Source organism: Schistocerca serialis, chromosome 8, assembly GCF_023864345.2.
Source record: "Schistocerca serialis cubense isolate TAMUIC-IGC-003099 chromosome 8, iqSchSeri2.2, whole genome shotgun sequence".
NCBI classification, from domain to species: Eukaryota; Metazoa; Arthropoda; class Insecta; order Orthoptera; family Acrididae; genus Schistocerca; species Schistocerca serialis.
This window is the reverse complement of record NC_064645.1, coordinates 93,844,189-93,864,394: the sequence shown is the minus strand read 5'-3', so window position 1 is coordinate 93,864,394 and position 20,206 is coordinate 93,844,189. Positions and strand designations below refer to the sequence as shown.

At 45.2% G+C, this 20,206-nt stretch overlaps 1 protein-coding gene across 1 annotated transcript in view; it reads right to left on the bottom strand.

Moving 5' to 3' along the window:
• Positions 1-20,206, bottom strand: part of LOC126416842 (cholinesterase 2-like) — a 193,200-nt gene that overhangs the window by 139,479 nt on the left and 33,515 nt on the right. The window contains exon 3 of the mRNA XM_050084725.1: positions 14,138-14,276. Within this exon, the coding sequence (XP_049940682.1) occupies positions 14,138-14,276 (139 nt within the window). The remainder of the gene's footprint in view (positions 1-14,137; positions 14,277-20,206) is intronic.

Below are 20,206 nucleotides of genomic sequence, written 5' to 3'. Positions count from 1 at the left end.
TCATTAGGCAATATTTTTTTTTGTCACCAGCCTTTCGACTGGTATAATGTAGCCTGCCAGATTTTCCTATCCTCTTGTAATCTTTTGATACGCATCAGCTCCTCAATTACCCACTTATAGAACTCGGGAGTGAGACAGGTCTGTAGCCTATCCCCAATGTTATTCAATCTGTACATTGAGCAAGCAGTAAAGGAAACAAAAGAAAAATTTGAAGTAGGAATTAAAGTGCAGGGAGAAAAAATAAAAGCCTTGAGGTTTGCCGATGACATTGCTAGTTTGACAGAGACAGCAAAGGACTTGGAAGATCAGTTGAACGGAATGGACAGTATCTTGAAGGGAGGATATAACATGAACTTCAACAAAAGCAAAACGAGGACACTGGAATGTAGTCGAATTAAATCAGGTGACGCTGAAGGAATTAGATTAGAAAATGAAACATTTGAAGTAGTATCTGAGATTTGTTATTTGAGAAGTAAAATAACTGCTGATGGTCCAAGGTGGGGAGGCTATAAAATGCAGACTGGCAATGGCTAGAAAAGCGTTTGCGAAGAAGAGAAATTTGTTAACAAACAGTATAGATTTCTCTTCTCTGAAAGTATCTGCATGGAGTGTGGTCATGTATGGAAGTGATCATGTATGGAAGGGATCACCAAGTTAGTACCGGAGGGAAGCGTGTGGAGTAAAAATCATAGCTGGGGACCAAGAGATGAATACAGTAAGCAGATTCGGAGGGATGTAGGTAGTTACTCGGAAAAAAAGAGGCTTGCACAGGATAGAGTAGCATGGAGAGTTGCATCAAACCAGTCTTCAGACTGAAGACCACAAAAACAGCGAAACTGATTTAACGTTTAATCACAGGACAAGCGATTATATTTATAAAATCTAAGCTTGGCACAGGTTGGTGGGCACCATAAAATCATAGTTACAGAAACAATCTGTGCATATGGTTAATGACTGCAACTACGCTTTGCAAATCACAGGATGAACATAGAAAAATAGTTCTGAACACCAGTAAGATCGCCAAAATGCACAACGAAAACAACTTGCTGGCTGAAAAACGTAAAAACTGTGCAAATGGCTGCTGAATGTGGTGAACTAAAGTCGCATCCCCACCGAACCGGTGTTTGCAGTTCAGACTCATTCTTACCAAACTCGTGCGGCATGAATGCAGAAGGCAGTGAGAGTAGCAGCTGGTGGTTCCGAGTTCAGTTCGGTCTCTGTACTCAGTGAAGCGAAGTGATGTCGTCCTTGTCTACAACAGCAAGGCATGTCTCAATGGTCACCCACTTCCACAAGTCTCTACTCCGTCATTCTCCAGCGGCAAATGTTCTCTATTTTGGTGCTCTGAAACTTGGGTGTCGCTGTCAGAACAGGAATCTCACTGACCGATTGTAGCAGACTTTGTGAGTTCCATCCAATAAAGATTTGTTAATAAGGTTAAACCAAATCATACTCCAGCACAGTTCATTGTTGTTGTTGTTGTTGTCGTCTTCAGTCCTGAGACTGATTTGATGCAGCTCTCCATGCTGCTCTATCCTGTGCAAGCTTCTTCATCTCCCAGTACCTACTGCAACCTACATCCTTCTGTATCCGTTTAGTGTATTCATCTCTTCGTCTCCCTCTACGATATTCACCCTCCACGCTGCCCTCCAATACCAAACTGGTGATCCCTTGATGCCTCAGAACATGTCCTACCAACCGATCCCTTCTTCTAGTCAAGTTGTGCCACAAATTTCTCTTTTCCCCAATCGTATTCAATACCTCCTCATTAGTTATATGATCTACCCATCTAATCTTCAGCATTCTTCTGTAGCACCACATTTCGAAAACTTCTCTTCTTGTTTAAACTATTTATCGTCCATGTTTCACTTTCATACATGGCTACACTCCATACAAATACATTCAGATACGGCTTCCTTACACTTAAATCAATACTCGATGTTAACAAACTTTTCTTCTTCAGAAACGCTTTCCTTGCCATTGCCAGTCTACATTTTATATCCTCTCTACTTCGACCATCATCACTTATTTTGCTCCCCAAATAGCAAAACTCCTTTACTACTTTAAGTGTCTCATTTCCTAATCTAATTCCGTCAGCATCACCCGACTTAATTCGACTACATTCCATTATTCTCGTTTTGCTTTTGTTGATGTTCTTCTTATATCGTCCTTTCAAGACACTATCCATTCCGCTCAACTGCTCTTCCAAGTCCTTTGCTGAATCTGACAGAATTACAATGTCATCGGCAAACCTCAAAGTTTCTATTTCTTCTCCATGGATTTTAATACCTACTCCGAATTTTTCTTTTGTTTCCTTTACTGCTTGTTCAATATACAGATTGAATAACATCGGGGAGAGGCTACAATCCTGTCTCACTCCTTCCCAACCACTGCTTCCCTTTCATGTCCCTCAACTCTTATAACTGCCATCTGGTTTCTGTACAAATTGTAAATAGCCTTTCGCTCCCTGTATTTTACCCATGCCACATTCAGAATTTGAAATAGAGTATTCCAGTCAACATTGTCAAAAGCTTTCTCTAAGTCTACAAATGCTAGTAACGTAGGTTTGCCTTTCCTTAATCTATTTACTAAGATAAGTTTTAGGGTCAGTATTGCCTCACGTGTTTCAATATTTCTACGGAATCCAAACTGATCTTCCCCGAGGTCAACTTCTACCAGTTTTTCCAGTCGTCTGTAAAGAATTGGCGTTAGTATTTTGCATCCGTGACTTATTAAACTCATTGTTCGGTAATTTTTACATCTGTCAGCACCTGCTTTCTTTGGGATGGGAATTATTATATTCTTCTTGAAGTCTGAGGGTATTTCGCCTTTCAGCCGTTCGCAGTACCATCACAGCAAGGCCGTTTCGGTTAGTGTTACAAGGCCAGATCAGTCAATCATCTAGACAGTTGACCCTGCAACTACTGAAAAGGCTGCTGCCTCTCTTCAGCAACCACACGTCTGTCTGGCCTCTCAACAGATTCCCCTCCGTTTTGGTTGCACCTACGGTACGGCCATCTGTATCGCTGAGGCACGCAAGCCTCCGCACCAACGGCAAGGTCCATGGTTCTTGGGGGACACATTTCATTATTGTTTGTCAATGTTGTTATGGTATAAGGAAAAAACCCATGATATGATTCTGAAGCAAGTCTTACACGTAATCACGCATGAGAAAGTGCAAGCTCTATGGAAAACATCACCATAAACCACCAGTGCTGTTTTCCTTAAGTCATGCACTTTCCCTTGCGTGGCAACGTGTACACCTTTCAATACGCTCGCTTCAGACTCGTATCCTGGATTTCCTCCCCATGCCAGAACGCTATAGGTCAATAATACTGAAATCTGCTTATTCCTAAAAGTTCAAACAAAACGTTCTTCCGTAGCGTGGCACCAGAGGCGACGGCGTTTCTCACGCTGGCCTCTGGCTGGATTTTTATGTTTCTAAAAGGATTCCTCGAACAGTGCCGTTTTTCGTAGCGGGTAACTGTCCCTCTGAAACCCCTGAGTGTGAGGGAGGGAGAGGTGTAAAACAAGCCAGCTACCTGGGGTGAAATTCAGGTCATGATTCTTATCAAGTTCATAGTCCCACATGTTCCTTTAAGTAACTCCTATCCCATTATAGCCAGCACCAAGTTCCTCATCGTAACAAAAAAGAAGGGGAAGAAAGCAATAACATGGACAGGCTTTGGTGGCACTGAATATTGTCTGCAAACCTGAAGCAGCAAAAGAAAAGAACTACACTGATCAAGAGTGTAAGCATATACATTGAAGACACAAAGAATATCGTGCAGGCCCCAGCCAGCACGCAGAAGTGCCGCAACACGACGTGGCATGGACTCGACTAACGTCTGAATCAGTGCTGGAGGGAACTGACAGCATTAATCCTGCATGGCTGACCATAAATCCGTAACAGTACCAGGTGTGCCTCTTCTGAACAGCACGTTGCAAGGCATCTCAGATATGCTCAATAACGTTCATGTCTTGTGAGTTTGGTAGCCTGCGGAAGTGTTTGAACTCAGAAAAGTATTCCTGGAGCCACCTTGTAGTAATTCTGGACGTGTGGGGTGTCGCAGTGTCCTGTTGGAATTTCCCAAATCCGTCGGAAAGCACAATGGACATGAATGGATGCAGGTGATCAGATAGGATGCTTATGTACGTTTCACCTGTCAAAGTCGTATCTAGACTTATCAGGGGTCCAATATCACTCCATTGCACACGTCCCCACCATTACAGAGACTCCACCAGCCTGAACAGTCACCTGCTGACATGAATTCACGAGATTGTTGTCTCCATACCCGTACACGTCCATCCGCACCTGATACAATTTGAAACGAGACTCGTCCGTTTTTCATATGCTGCGGCACATTAAATTTTTAATGTGACGCAGAATGTGACGGTTGCTGAGTGTGGAAGGGTTACTTCTGTAACCGAAATTTGCAGATCTGAAGATGGTTCTAAAAGAACCGGAACCGATCATATGAATAAATATTTTTCAATCAAGACGGATTATAAGTAACATTGCATAGAAAAGTGATTGCGGTATCTCTGCAGAAATTTTGTCTGTCTTTGCAAAATGGGAAATTAATGTGTTCCAGAAATGCAGCAAGCGTTGCCGCTCCATGTCGTCCACATACCTCCAGAAACATTTAAGTTTCAACACCACTGACTAAAGTGCGTTTTCCTCGAAGTCTTCAAAAAATGGTTCAAATGGCTCTGAGCACTATGGGACTTAACTTCTGAGGTCATCAGTCCCCCAGAACTCAGAACTACTTAAACCTAACTAACCTAAGGACATCACACACATCCATGCACCAGATAGGATTCGAATCGGCGATCGTAGCGGTCGCGCGGTTCCCGGCTGTAGCGCCTAGAACCGCTCGGCCACCCCGGCCGGCTCGAAGTCTTCCATAAAAAGGTTAGTTACTATGGGAGACAAAGGGCTACCCATAGTAACACCGTCAGTCTGCTCAAAATATTGTTCGTTAAATAAAAAGTAAGTCGAGGTAAGCACATGTTTGAATAGATGTAAGATGTCCTCCTCCAACTTAGTTCCTATGTTGTAATGAATCCACCAACAAAGAGACCACATGGAAATTCGCTAATATGTCAACTGGTTTGAGAAGCAGAGTCTGTCGTATAAAATCTTCTGAGGTTCAAATGTGATATTCACATTTTCCTCCCAGTGGGCCTAGAAGAGAAGTCAGATGTTTTGCCATGTAACATGTTGGAGCTCCTATATTGGTCTCGATGGGGCGAAGAGGAACCCCTTCCTTATGGATCTTAGGCAGCCCATAGAGTTGTGGTGGAACTGACGCCTGTACTCTAAAGCTCTTTTTAAGATGTTCAGGAAACTGGCTGGATTCGAGGAGCGTGGATGTCTTCCGTTGTACTGCGTTAGTTGGATCCTTCTGGAGACGGCGATCCACTGAGTCCTGCAGTAAATTCGTCATCTTGCAGAAATAAGACGTAGCAGCTAAAAGAACAGTAGCGTTTCCCTTGTCAGCAGGTCAAATCGCTATTTCTGTGTCAGCGTCAGTCAGAGAACTCCACGAGGATGGCTTTTCTACGGTGTGCTGGTGGTGTGTCCTTTAAAATAGGCAGGCTGTTCAAAAAACATCAAATGAAATGTGTCTTCCGCCCTCCAGCGCGAGTGAAAACGATGCTGGGTTCCGTTAAAGACGACCTATGTCTAAGGAGACCAGCGATATTCAGGGTGTTACAAAAAGGTACGGCCAAACTTTCAGGAAACATTCCTCACACACAAACAAAGAAAAGATGTTACGTGGACATGTGTCCGGAAACGCTTAATTTCCATGTTAGAGCTCATTTTGGTTTCGTCAGTATGTACTGTACTTCCTCGATTCACCGCCATGATTTCATATGGAATACTCTACCTGTGCTGCTAGAACATGTGACTTTACAAGTACGACACGACATGTGGTTCATGCACGATGGAGCTCCTGCGCATTTCAGTCGAAGTGTTCGTACGCTTCTCAACAACAGATTCGGTGACCGATGGATTGGTAGAGGCCGACCAATTCCATGGCCTCCACGCTCTCCTGACCACAATCCTCTTGACTTTCATTTATGGGGGCATTTGAAAGCTCTTGTCTACGCAACCCCGGTACAAAATATAGAGACTCTTAGTGCTCGTATTGTGGACGGCTGTGATACAATACGCCATAATCCAGGGCTGCATCAGCGCATCAGGGACTCCATGAGACGGAGGCTGGATGCATGTATCCTCGCTAATGGAGGACATTTTGAACATTTCCTGTAACAAAGTGTTTGAAGTCACGCTGGTACGTTCTATTGCTGTGTGTTTCCATTCCATGATTAATGTGATTTGGAGAGAAGTAATAAAATGAGCTGTAACGTGGAAAGTAAGCGTTTCCAGACACATGCCCACATTACATATTTTCTTTCTTTGTGTGTGAGGAATGTTTCCTGAAAGTTTGGCCGTACGTTTTTGTAACACCCTGTATAACATCCCATGCTACAGTGGGACATCATACATTGGCCAGACGTGCCGCTCTGTTAAGGACAGATGTGCTGAACATAGACGTCACACCAGACTGGATCAGCCAGAAAAGTCTGCTGTTTGCTGAACACTGTCTTGACACGGGACACAGCATGAATTGCGGAGAGACGAAGATCCTTTCGTCCGCTTCCACGTACTGGGACTCCATCATTAAGGAAGCAGTCGAAATTCGTGTAAGTAACGACCTGATGGATAGAGAGACGGGATTTCAACTCAGCAAGGCATGGGAACCAGCACTGGCGGTACTACGGCACCGTCGGCCACAGACGAACGAGTCCGACTCAACACAGACGGGAAGCTGAGAGTCCGCACTTTTAAACTGGGCGCCAACGCTCTGTCCGCACACGCGCTGGGCCGCTAATTCTCGCGTCGCGAATGAGAAGCCCGTTGTCTGTTAGTACAGCAGGGGGAACTGGATATCACCGTGCTCTACAGTTCGTCTACGATGACGTTATAGCCTAAACCACTGGCGCCTGCGCTTTTCTAGCGAAGCAGCGTAAATATTGGCGAACCAGTGGAGCAACACGCCAGTAAGCACCTGAAGATGACGAGCAGCTGTCCGGTCGAAATATTGTGCAGCTTCCATATTAACCGAGGCGATGCCAGTGAACCAATGAAGCATATATTACACACTTTCAAAATATGTACTACGTGTCCGTCAGACAGTTCATCAGAGGATCGTGTAAAAATTTGAAGTAAATCGGTCATGTACTTTAAGACAATTTTGGTAACAATTTTTCACCTTCATATATGACATATTTATACACTACTGGCCATTAAAACTGCTACACCACGAAGATGACGTGCTACAGACTCGAAATTTAACCGACAGGAAGTAGATGCTGTGATATGCAAATGATTAGCTTTTCAGAGCATTCACACAAGGTTGGCGCCGGTGGCGACACTTACAACGTGCTGACATGACGAAAGTTCCCAACCGATTTCTCATACACAAACAGCAGTTGACCGGCGTTGCCTGGAGAAACGTTGCTGTGATGCCTCGTGTTAGGAGGAGAAATGCGTACCATCACGTTTCCGACTTTTATAAAGGTCGGATTGTAGCCTATCGCGATTACGGTTTATCGTATCGCGACATTGCTGCTCGCGTTGGTCGAGATCCAATGACTGTTAGCAGAATATGGAATCGGTGGGTTCTGGAGGGTATTACGGAACGCCGTACTGGATCCCAACGGCCTCGTATCACTAGCAGTCGAGATGACAGGCATCATATCCGCGTGGCCATAACGGATCGTGCAGCCACGTCTCGGTCTCTGAGTCAACAGATGGGGACGTTTGCAAGACAACAACCATTTGCATGAACAGTTCGACGACGTTTGCAGCAGCATGGACTATCAGCTCGGAGATCGTGGCAGCGATTCCCCTTGACGCTGCATCACAGCAGGAGCGCCTGGGATGGTGTACTCAACAGACGAACGCGGGTGCACGAATGGCAAAACGTCATTTTTTGGGATGAATACAGGTTCTGTTTACAGCATCATGATGGTCGCATCCCTGTTTGGCGACATCGCTGTGAACGCACATTGGAAGCGTGCATTCGTCATCACCATACTGGCGTATCACGCAGCGTGATGGTATGGGGTGCCACTGATTACACCTCTCGGTCACCTCTTGTTCGCATTGACGGCACTTTGAACAGTGGACGTTACATTTCAGATGTGTTACGACCCGTGGCTCTACCCTTCATTTGGTCCCTGCGAAACCCTAAATTTCAGCAGGATAATGCACAACCGCATGTTGCAGGTCCTGTACGGGCCTTTCTGAAAACAGAAAATGTTCGACTGCCGCCCTGGCCAGCACATTCTCCAGATCTCTCACCAATTGAAATCGTCTGGTCAATGGTTGCCGAGCAACTGGCTCGTCACAATACGCCAGTCACTATTCTTGATGAAATGTGGTATCGTGTTGAAGCTGCATGGGCAGCTGTACCTGTACACGCCTTCCAAGCTCTGTTTGACTCAATGCCCAGGGGTATCAAGGCCGTTATTACGGCCAGAGGTGGTTGTTCTGGGTACTAATTTCTCAGGATCTATGCACCCAAATTGCGTGAAAATGTAATCACATGTCAGTTCCAGTATAATATATTTGTCCAATGAATACCCGTTTATCATCTGCATTTCTTCTTCGTGTAGCAATTTTAATGGCCAGTAGTGTATATAACATATACTGAACAAAATGTGTAGCATATGTTCACCTGAATGTTCGTTAAACTAATGCGTAAAAATTGATCACGTAGTTTCAAGAGTTTGTGACACACTTGAAAACTGCACTACTCGAGGAATATCAAATACGAGAACATAACTGTATGCCCGTATTACTGCTCTATGGAAAATAATATAATTTAGAGCCAAATATACTTACTTGAAATTTAAAGGAAGCTTATACATACTGTTTCAGTGTAAGTTACGTAGACTTCTTTCAGCAGATTTTTCTCAGGTATTGCATTTTTGAGTGGTGCCACTGTTCTTGGTGGTGGTGGTGGTGGTTAGTGTTTAACGTCCGTCGACAACGAGGTCATTAGAGACGGAGCGCAAGCTCGGGTTAGGGAAGGATTGGGAAGGAAATCGGCCGTGCCCTTTCAAAGGAACCATCCCGGCATTTGCCTGAAACGATTTAGGGAAATCACGGAAAACCTAAATCAGGAAGGCCGGAGACGGGATTGAACCGTCGTCCTCCCGAATGCGAGTCCAGTGTGCTAACCACTGCGCCACCTCGCTCGGTCACTGTTCTTGCCAGAGTGCGATACAGAAGTATAGATGTCTGCGAGCTGGCCTCTGGCATCTCTTACGTGAAGATTATGTGTCTTCCGCCTCTGCAAGTGCCATTTACGATATAGTTAACTAAACATGACGTAGCTATATTGAACTGTCTCCATGACAACCGTGCCGGCCGCGCTTTCAGGCGCGGCAACTGTTGGTGGGAACTGGCCTGCAAGCTAGCGGACGGGGGTTATCGCCGAAACAACCGGTTTTCGGTTAAATCGTTTTTTCTCGACATTTTAATCTGACAGCTAAAATGGCTCAAAACAAAAGGTTTCTGAAATAACCGATTTTCGGTTTTTTTTATTCCTGTGAACGTAGAAATCGAACCAAGATTGAAAAATTTCGGTTCTCTCAGTTTTAAGATACATAGAATCAAAATCTTAAATTAAACAGGCAAATAAAAGAAAACTTAGTGTCTTCCACCGTTTGCTACTTTTCTCGAAAAATAATAAGTGGTTGAATGATACCAAAAAATTGCTAGTATTTTCCTAATGATTCTAATTTTTTGAACCTCTGCGGGGATCAGACCTCTATCCGGGCATTAGGACAGTCAGGGCCAAAGGGTGAGGCTCAAGAACCCTGTTTTTCGTACTAACTTGTCCTTTTTCAAGAACTACAAGCAGATAAAGGCGTATTGTGTAGATGCAGGCAGTTAATCAGGTACTTTCTGTTTTTATTGCTTACTATGATGAATTATCGTTATTTTTAAAATTTATTATTGTTGCCATAATTTCTTTCCTCTTTTATTATTTCGTGGAAATGCAAGAGAAAATTTTTGATCTTGTAAATAAAATGAAGCATTGTACTTCAGTTCTACGTCATTTTGTAAGACTGGGGTTGGTGCCATTCTGCTGCCGGCAATAGAATGGATCTCCGGTGACGACATCGAGAAACTACAGTACAGACCAGTTGGGGGCAAGTCTTGCGACACACTGCACGTATACGCGTACTTTAAGCCACGACACTCGGCCACAGGGACATTATTGTCTCAGCAGTGTTGCACTAATGCTTATGTCATGCCTTTGTTGCTCGCTTCTGCCGGAATTGTTGTTAAAACAGCATTGGTAGCTTTTCCCATTTTCCGTAATAACGCAATATTTCAAACCAATGCAAACTGTAGGAAAAAAATTACTCCTTTATTTAAAAAAAAAAAAAAAGTGTGCGAGGGGCGGTCGAAAAGTTTCCATCCCGAGATATACTCATGCTCATAAATTAAGGATAATGCTGAGACATGGAGAAACAACGCTCTGGTGGGCGGTTTGCGGGCTTAAATCACCTCGGGGCATGAGCATGCGGCACATTTGACCCGCGGTCGTCGAACGGTGGCGCTGGCAGCAGTCCACATACGCAGACGTGTGTTGGTGCATGTCAGAGTACGGTGCAGCGACTAAATGTGCAGACGTTTTCAGACGTGCTAATGGTGACTGTGTATTGAAAATGGCACAAAGAACACATATTGATGACGTTATGAGGGGAAGAATGCTAGGGCGACTGGAGGCTGATCAAACACAGCAGGTCGTAGCACGGACCCTCCGTGTGCCTCAAAGTGTGATCTCAAAATTATGGCAACGATTCCAGCAGACAGGAAAGGTGTCCAGGCGCTACAGTGTCCACAGTGTACAACACTACAAGAAGACCGATATCTCACCATCAGTGCCCGCAGACGGCCACGGAGTACTGCAGGTAGTCTTGCACGGGACCTTACCGTAGCCACTGGAGCAGTTGTCTCCAGACGACTGAACAGACATGGTTTACTCGCCCGGAGACCTGCAAGGTCACAGGACAGTCCGTAAAGCCTGGTATCAAGAACACAGTACATGGTCATTGGAACAGTTTTCCAGAGTTATGTTCACGGACGAGTCCAGGTATAGTCTGAACAGTGACTCTCGCCGGGTTTTCATCTGGCGTGAACCAGGAACCAGATACCAACCCCTTAATGTCCTTCAAATGGACTTGTATGGAGGTTGTGGTTTGATGGCGTGGGGTAGGATTATGATTGGTGCACGTACACCCCTGCATGTCTTTGACAGAGGAACTGTAACAGGTCAGGTGTATCGGGACGTCATTTTGCACCAGTATGTTCGCCTTTTCAGGGGTGCAGTGGGTCCCACCTTCCTCCTGGTGGATGATAACGCACGACCCTACCGAGCTGCCATCGTGGAGGAGTACCTTGAAACAGAAGATATCAGGCGAATGGAGTGGCCTGCCTGTTCTCCGACCTAAGCCCCATCGAGCACGTCTGGGGTGCTCCCGGTCGACGTATCGCTGCACGTCTTCAAACCACTACGACACTTCAGGAGCTCCGACAGGCACTGGTGCAAGAATGGGAGGCTATACCGCAGCAGCAGCTCGAACACCTGATCCAGAGTATGCTAACCGATTGTGCGGCGTGTGTACGTGTGCATGGTGATCATATCTCATACTGATGTCGGGGTACATGCGCAGGAAACAGTGGCGTTTTGTAGTACATGTGTTTGGGACGGTTTTCTCAACTTGTCACCAATACCGTGGACTTACAGATGTGTGTCGTGTGTGTTCCCTATGTGCCTATGCTATTAGCGCCAGTTTTGTGTAGTGCCAAGTTGTGTGGCACCACATTCTGCATTTATCCTTAATTTATGAGCATGAGTGTAGTTACCATAATGTCTGGCACAAACAATACCACATCCTTTTATGGTGACCCACTGTGAGTCTGCAAGTCAAATTTCACGGCTCCAGCTTCGTTAGTTTTGCCGCTAGGATGCGTTGCATGCCGCAGTGTAAGCAGAATGTCGAATATCGAGAGAATCAGGAACCATGCTGTGATTCAGTATCTTAATTCGAAGTGAATGACAGCCAAGGAAATTGCGGAAGACATGCGGAATACACTCAAGGATAGTGCTCCGTCTTATGCAATAGTGAAAAACTGTGTGTCCGACTTCAAACGTGGAAGGACGAGTGTGGAAGATACGCCAAGGAGCGGAAGGCCTGTCACCGCTGCCACTGATGAAATGGTGACCGCAATTCAAGATACGATTTTGCAGGATCGTCGAACAACGTTGCAGCATATGAAACGACATTTCGAATCTCTCATGTGCATGCTCGTGATAATGTAGTGGATACTTCCGGAATGCAGAAAGTTTCATCTCGATGGGGCCTGAAAGACTTGAATGCACATCAGAGATGGGAGTGTGTGCAGTGCTGTGCAGAAATCGTCCGCCAGTTTGAAGCGGATGAAGACGGCTTTCTTGCAAGGTATGTGACAATGGACGAAACGTGGGTTCACTACTTCGATTCCCTACCCCAAAAAAATTCTGGGTCCAAAAATCATCCGATAAGGCGATGGCATTGGTCTTCTGGGGTACAGACAGGGTAGTTGTTGTGTTGGCGTACGCTGACGCCAGCACACCATGCGCCATAGATGTTACGAGAGTATCGATAGAGGCCAATGACAAGACTCGCTGGAAATACGCCGCCAGCGCTCTCTCAGCCGCCATTATTTAGGATCGCTGCCACGGACCGGACGACCAGTTTAGCCAGTCAGTTACCCAGTGAGTTCGAGCCTCTTAACGCCAGTTAGTTCAAGTCTGTACACCACGTAGTTTCCGTATGTCACGTGATGACTGGGTGTTGTGTGGTGTCCTTAGGTTAGTTAGGTTTAAGTAGTTCTAAGTTCTAGGGGACTGATGACCTCAGATGTTAAGTCCCATAGTGCTCAGAGCCTTTTGAACCAACCAGTATGTCACCGGGACGGGACCGCAGACCTTGCGTCTAGCCCTGAGAGAGGCAGCACATAGCAACATTATAGTGAACACAGCGGACTTCTACTTCAACAGCATTGAGGCTACATGGGCTATACAGAAGAGAGCTTGTACCACAGCACATGGAAACTTAAGTTAAGTAGCTCTTTGTTTATGAATAAAGAACCCGCTTATTAATTGCGTGCAGTTTGTGTTATAGAACGAGGATACCGGCCGCCAACCAACATCCTCTCCTTACTCTCATGGTACAGCTCTACAGAGAGAATGAGACTTTATACAAGTTCCTAAGGAGAATACGATTGCAACAGGACGTAACTATCAACACATCATACTACTGAACTCTCGTGCGCCGTTTGAGAGAAGAGATAACGAAAAAAGGCGCAGAAAATTGGTGCGCGGAGCTCTTTTGCGTCAGGACAACGCACCGGCACACAATGCCGTGGCAACACTGGAAACTCTGCGTTACTGCGGGTTCGAGTTGTTACGTCATCGCCAGCCAGGGTGACCGAACGGTTCTAGGCGCTTCAGTCTGGAAGCGCTCGGCCGCTACGGCCGCACGTTCGAATCCTGCCTCGGGCGTGGATGTGTGTGATGTCCTTCGGTTAGTCAGGTTTAAGTAGTTCTAAGTTCTAGGGGACTGATGACCTCAATCGATAAGTCCCATAGTGCTCAGAGCCTTTTGAACCATTTTCTTTTTTTTTACGTCATCCGCCATATTCTCCTTTATTTGAATGCTTTGCAAAAGTTATCTGAGCGTGTCTGCAAGGGTATTAGTATACACGGATATTTTATTGAAAAACAAACTGCTATTACGAAATTTCTGTCATTCTTTATTTCTTAGGCTAGAAACTTTTCGGCCCCCCTCCCCTCGTATTTAAAAATGAACAGTTTTAGCACCGCTCTTATGATTATTTGATATTTCGGTTATTTTCCTCTGTTATTAGCAAAAGAAAAAGCATCTGTTATAAACAAGACGATACAAATACCTAAAAGTGCCGATTACTCGGAAGTAAAATAGCGGTACCGGTTTTAACTGGTCGGTTTTTTCCCATCCCTACTGCCGGCTGGCTACTCACCGAGTGGGCCGAGACGGTACTGTGGCGCCACCAGCACGATGTCGTGGTCGAGCAGGAAGTGGGGCTGCACCTGCTGCGAGGAGCCGCCCACGAACGCCCCACCGTGCACGTACACCAGCACCGGCAGCTTCGCCGTCACCTGCGGGCACACCAACACAACCAACCCTGAGACTCTCTCGCCTCTGTTCACTTCCCGTGGCAAAGTAGTCTACCGCATCGCAGTCCTGGCACACCACTTCTGTACAGAGACTCACATGTCGAAAGTAATAGTTTGTGTATGTGGTAATGATGCAAATGAGCAGCGGCACTACGTCAGTAGTGTGTGGAATATGTTGAGAAGTTGGATGTGTCGGGTGCCCGCGCTAGGGTAGTCTGTGCGGTCGTGGTGACCACTGTGTCCAGATGGCGTAGTGGTCGGCGGATTTGCCTAATAGGCAGGAGAACTGAGTTCGAATGCTGGTCCGCCACAAATTTTTAACTTGCACCGGTGATTTAAATGAATTCGCACTGCCAGGAACCAACGACGACTGAAGAGAGCGCTCTACGTGACACCTGGGCAACCCTTCCGCAAACTGCTGCAAATTTCAATTCTGGGCCATCAACAAGTGTCAGCGTGCGTACCATTCAACATCATCGAAATGGCCTTGTGGAGCTGAAGGCCCACTCGTGTACCCTTGATGCTTTGCGCCTCGCCTGGGCCCATCAACAACGACATTGGACTGTTGATGACTGGAAACATGCCTGGTCGGACGAGTCTCGTTTCAAATTGTATCAAGGTGATGGACGCGCACAGGTATGGACACATCCTCATTAATACATGGACCCTGCATGTCAGCAAGGCATTGCTCAAGCTGGTGGAGGCTGTGTAATGGTGTGCGGCATATGCAGTTGGAGTCATGTGGGACCTCTGATACGTCTAGATACGACTCCGACAGGCGACAGGTACGTAAGCATCCAACTCATCACCTGAATTCATTCATGTTCATCGTGCATCCCGACGGACGTGGGCAATTCCAGCAGGACAATGCGACATGAATAGATGCAGGTGATGAACTGGATGCTTGCGTACCTGTCGCCTGTCGGAGTCGTATCTAGATGTATCAGAGGTCCCACATGACTCCAACTGCATATGCCGCACACCATTACACAGCCTCCACCAGCTTAAGCAATCCCCTGCTGGCATGCAGGGTCCGTGTATTCATGAGGTTGTCTCGATACCCATACACGTCCATCCGCTCGATACAATCTGAAACTAAACTCGTCCGACCAGGCAACATGTTTCCAGTCATCAATTGTCCAATGTTGATGGGCCCAGGAGAGGCGCAAAGCATCAAGGGTACACGAGTGGGCCTTCAGCTCCACAAGGCCATATCGATGATGTTGAATGGTTCGCACGCTGACACTTGTTGATGGCTCAGCATCGAAATCTGCAGCAATTTGCGGAAGGGTTGCACATCTGTCACGTAGAGCGCTCTCTTCAGTCGTCGTTGGTGTCGTTTGTCCATAATTGCTACAGAGTGGCTCCAGGAACACTCTTCTGAGTTTAAACACTCCCGATGGACACTAAACTCCCCAGACATGAACATTATTGACTGTATCTGGATGCTTCCCAATGTTCTGTTCAGAAAGATCTCCATCCCCTCGTACTCTTACGAATTTATGGACTGCCGTTCAGGATTCATGGCGTCAATTCGCTCCAGCACTACTTCAGACATTAGTCGAGTCCATGCCACGTCGTGTTGCAGCTCTTCTGCGTTTTCGCGGGGCCCCAACACGATATTAGGAAGGTGTACCAGTTTCTTTGGCTGTTCAGTGTATGTCCGGATGGCATAGTGGTCAGTGCATCTCCGTAGTGAGCAGACGACCCAGGTTCCAATCCCAGTTAGCACAAATTTTCAACTTGTCCCACTGATATAAATCGATGTTCTCTGCCAGCTAATGTCTTTAATTCCTTTTTGTCCTGATTCGTTAATAGTGGCATAACTACAATAAAGCGGCCAGGGTGCGTGTCTTGAGCGTAATCGCCGAGGGAAGGGGGAGGGGGGACACAGTTTACTGACAAACGAAAGAATATAAAAGGGAACGAGAACGGGGCTAAGGCCGGTGGAGAAGAAGTAGATGTAGAAGAAAAAAATAATGCAATGAATGATCCTAAAAAGGGCAAGAGTGGATATGTATGAGAAGGTGATTCGAATTACTCTATATTGACTAACAGTCCGCTAATAGCTGGAAAAAATACAGTTTGTTAGCAAATGGCACTGTGACAAATCACAATCATGAATAATGTAAGATTAGAACGGTGCACTTATCTGACCTCACAAAAAAATTCCCTAGCGTCCTATCTTTGCAACAATGTTGACATCTGAAAGTTATATTAATAAAAATATGTCTGTTGTTATTTTACACCTTTCTCTCCTTTGTATAGAGGAGCTCGTTTCTTGTATTCAGCTATTACGTGACGCCACACTCGTTATGGTAAGCGAGCCAACGCCATGAAAGTGCGAGGAGTATACAGGGTGTTCGGAAATTTCCTTCACAAACATCTGGAACTTGTAGAGGGGAGTGAGTATGTAATATTTTGAATAGGAACCCATGTCCGGAAACTTCAGCCAACGATGCTACAGACCGTAAATGTAAATGTATCAATATACAGGGTGATTCGGCTATGATGTTACACACGTTAAAGGATGAATGTATCAATTTGAGGTAAGGGTCTCTAGTTCGGAAACGAACGAGTTGAAATTTACAAATGAAAATCATTCTAATACTTCTAAGAGTGAAACACATGTACCAGTACTGTTTATGCTAAGATTGTAGGTACACCGCTTTCAGAGGCGGTAGTATCGACCAAAAGAAGAAAAATGTCGAGAAAACATGGGCTCTGAAATCCATACCTGAGGAAATTTGAGCGCTTGTTCGTCTTCAAGAGTGTGAAACACATTTCCTCTATTGAACAACTGCTCACAGCTCCTCAGGTATGCATTTTAGAGTCCATGTTTACCAGACATTTTTGCTTGTTTTGACCAATAATGCCAATTCTGGAAGTTGCCTACCCTACAATCTTAGCAACAACAGTACCGGTACGTATATTCCACTGTCAGAGGTATCAGAAGAGTTTTAGCTTACAACTATCAACTCGTTCGTTTCTGGTACAGGGATCATTACCTCAGACTGATATATTTATTCTTCTCCATATTGTAGTTGGATGACGTTTACGGACATGGATTCCGATTCAAAACATTATGTATTCTCTCTACAAGTCCTAGAAGTTTGCCGGCCGCTGTGACCGAGCGGTTCTAGGCGCTTCAGGCTGGAACTACGCGACCGCTACGGTCGCAGATCCGAATCGTGCCTCGTGCATGGATGTGTGTGATGTCCTTAGGTTAGTTAGGTTTAAGTAGTTCTAAGTTCTAGGGGACTTATGACCACAGCAGTTGAGTCCCATAGTGCTCAGAGCCATTTGAACCATTTTTTTTTTTAACCTAGAAGTTTGTGATGGGAATTTTCGAGCATGCTCTATTTTGCATCTTTCGTTTTGTTCGTTAGAGCTTTATACTGAACGGAAATGAAACAATACAGAGGGAACCGCGTTATTGTTCCAAAGAATCCGACTCGGCACTGTCTGTCGTTCCTTGTATGAATTGTACCACACAGAAGAGAATATTGAATGTGCACTTTTTCCTTCACTGCGGTAATGACAGCACTGGCGAGAGACGGGTGGCTTGGGTGGAGGGTGGATTAGGAGGGGCGGGGGGGGGGGGGGTGAGGGGGGGCAGAGTTGAAGTTGGTCCTAGATACGCCACTGGTCGTTCGTATTTTACAAACCGGTGCCAAAATTGTTTTGGTCCTTGCCTGTTGTACGGTTTGACTCCTCAATAATATAGCGTAATTGTGAGATTGCAAAATGAAAGCAACAGTAGAGGTTATTAATACCAGAACCAATCATCAGAGTGGCAGTTGTTGACAGAGATCATATGGTAAAGACCCCATACTAATGAGAACTGATAGGACAGGAAAAGTGTGGTCCACTTACTTTCCCGAGAAAATGTATCCGTACAAACATGTTAAACAATATTTAGAAGTCAGTACTAAGTGCCTCTTTATTCTATCCTTTCCGTTTTGCTTTCTCTCTAAGTGTCGAATAACATGCAGGACCATTTTTCTCCTTGAGTGAAGGTCACTGTCTCACTTTCGAAACAGTTCCTCCAAAAATCTTTTTTTATTTATTTATAATCTTCTTAATGCAAAGCGTAAGCTTTTTCTTTGTCCAGATATTGTAAAGCCTAAGTAACGTTTTGCTTTCAGATTTTTGGTCCCTCGCTAGTAAGAAAAATGTCAGGTTGTCAAGCAACCTGTGCAATATCTCACAAAGACAAAGCAAAGATTTAAATGACTATAAATCTCCTCCAAATATACACTGAACGAGGTTGAAGGGGGACAGCACCGTTGCCTTCTACATCTACATCCATACTCCGCAAGCCACCTGACGGTGTGTGGCGGAGAGTACCTTGAGTACCTCTATCGGTTCTCCCGTCTATTCCAGTCTCGTATTCTTCGTGGAAAGAAGGATTGTCATAATGCCTCTGTGTGGGCTCTAATCTTGCTGATTTTATCCTCATGGTCTCTTCGCGAGATATACTGCTTGACTCCTCGGTGACGGTATGTTCTCGAAACTTCAACAAAAGCCCGTACCGAGCTACTGAGCGTCTCTCCTGCAGAGTCTTCCACTGGAGTTTATCTATCATCTCCGTAGCGCTTTCACGATGTTAGACAGTCGAAGTTGTTGAGGCGACCGCTCACGACAGAGGGGAAAATCCGAGTTCGAGTCCCGCCCCGGCACAAATTTTCAGTGTCGTCATTCCTTTATACAGCTCCGAGTAGATTTCATGTTTTTCGTAACAGGTGTAGTCAACGTAGCGCATGTTCCTTCGAACACTCATGCACTGCAATATTGTCATCAGACAGTGGTCGGCAAACCGCACGTGAGGTTCTTTCTTCCATTGAGTCCGGCCCTTCCATAAATTGACAGGAGGGGGCGCGCATGTCTAGGGGGCCTGAAACTTCGTAACCCATAACCAGAAGTCGGTTTTTCGGCCTGAGCCAGCCAATTTTCAAGAATTGGCATTAGGCGAAGGCGCAGATGCAACTTTCATTCTTTCTCGGGACTCAGACCCCGTGCACTAGCGACCACTCGCATCGCCCTTGCTGCTCGTCTTCGAAAGTGGTGGGTGATCCAGAGTCAAGTCCGTGAGGTAATTTTGTACTTGTCCAAAATTTTGTAAGATAAACTTTGACTTACTTTTCAAGTTTGTTGGAACATTGTCAAGAAAATAATCGTGGTATTTGCATCTTATAACAGCCCACGTCGTGTTGTGCCGACTCCACTGTAGCTTGAATGGATTTTTAAGTTTCTATATGCCCGACTTCTAATTTCATCACACAAGTCTCCAGGGTTGAGCAGTTATTGCCCGATGACGACACGCAACACAGATTGTTAAAGCGGAGTTCGCCGTTATTAATTATGTTTTTCGATTTAATTTTATTACTCGTACAGAGACTCAATGTTCCTTTGTTTAACAGCGCGTCGTCAAAATAAGTATGGAATGCTAATGTCTTTGCAATACATAATGTCGACTATTGAGTTAAAGTTCGTACCTGTTTTCCCATTTTAGAGAAGAGAAACCTTAAGCGCTTCTGCTTCTATAGTCTCAGTATCAAATGTTCACTAATTTAAATTTACTTCCTATCTCAGTTCAGTATTTAACTCAAATTATATATCAATGTCATTTCAGAGATATTACGTCGGTTCCACACTAACGGAATAACACGTGTCATTTAACATCACTTTTATTAATAATCCCTTTTCTTATGACGTAAATGTTAATGAATGATCACTATCTAGGAGGAAACAGGGATTGATCCTAATCATGAGATAATAGTTTTTAATGAGCCCGCAATCGTTAATTAAATAACAAGTGACGTTCAAGGATGATATGCGAACAACTTTCGTTACGTCCCATTTCACGTATCTGTCAAAACTAATCTGTCGCTCACAATTCAAATTAACAC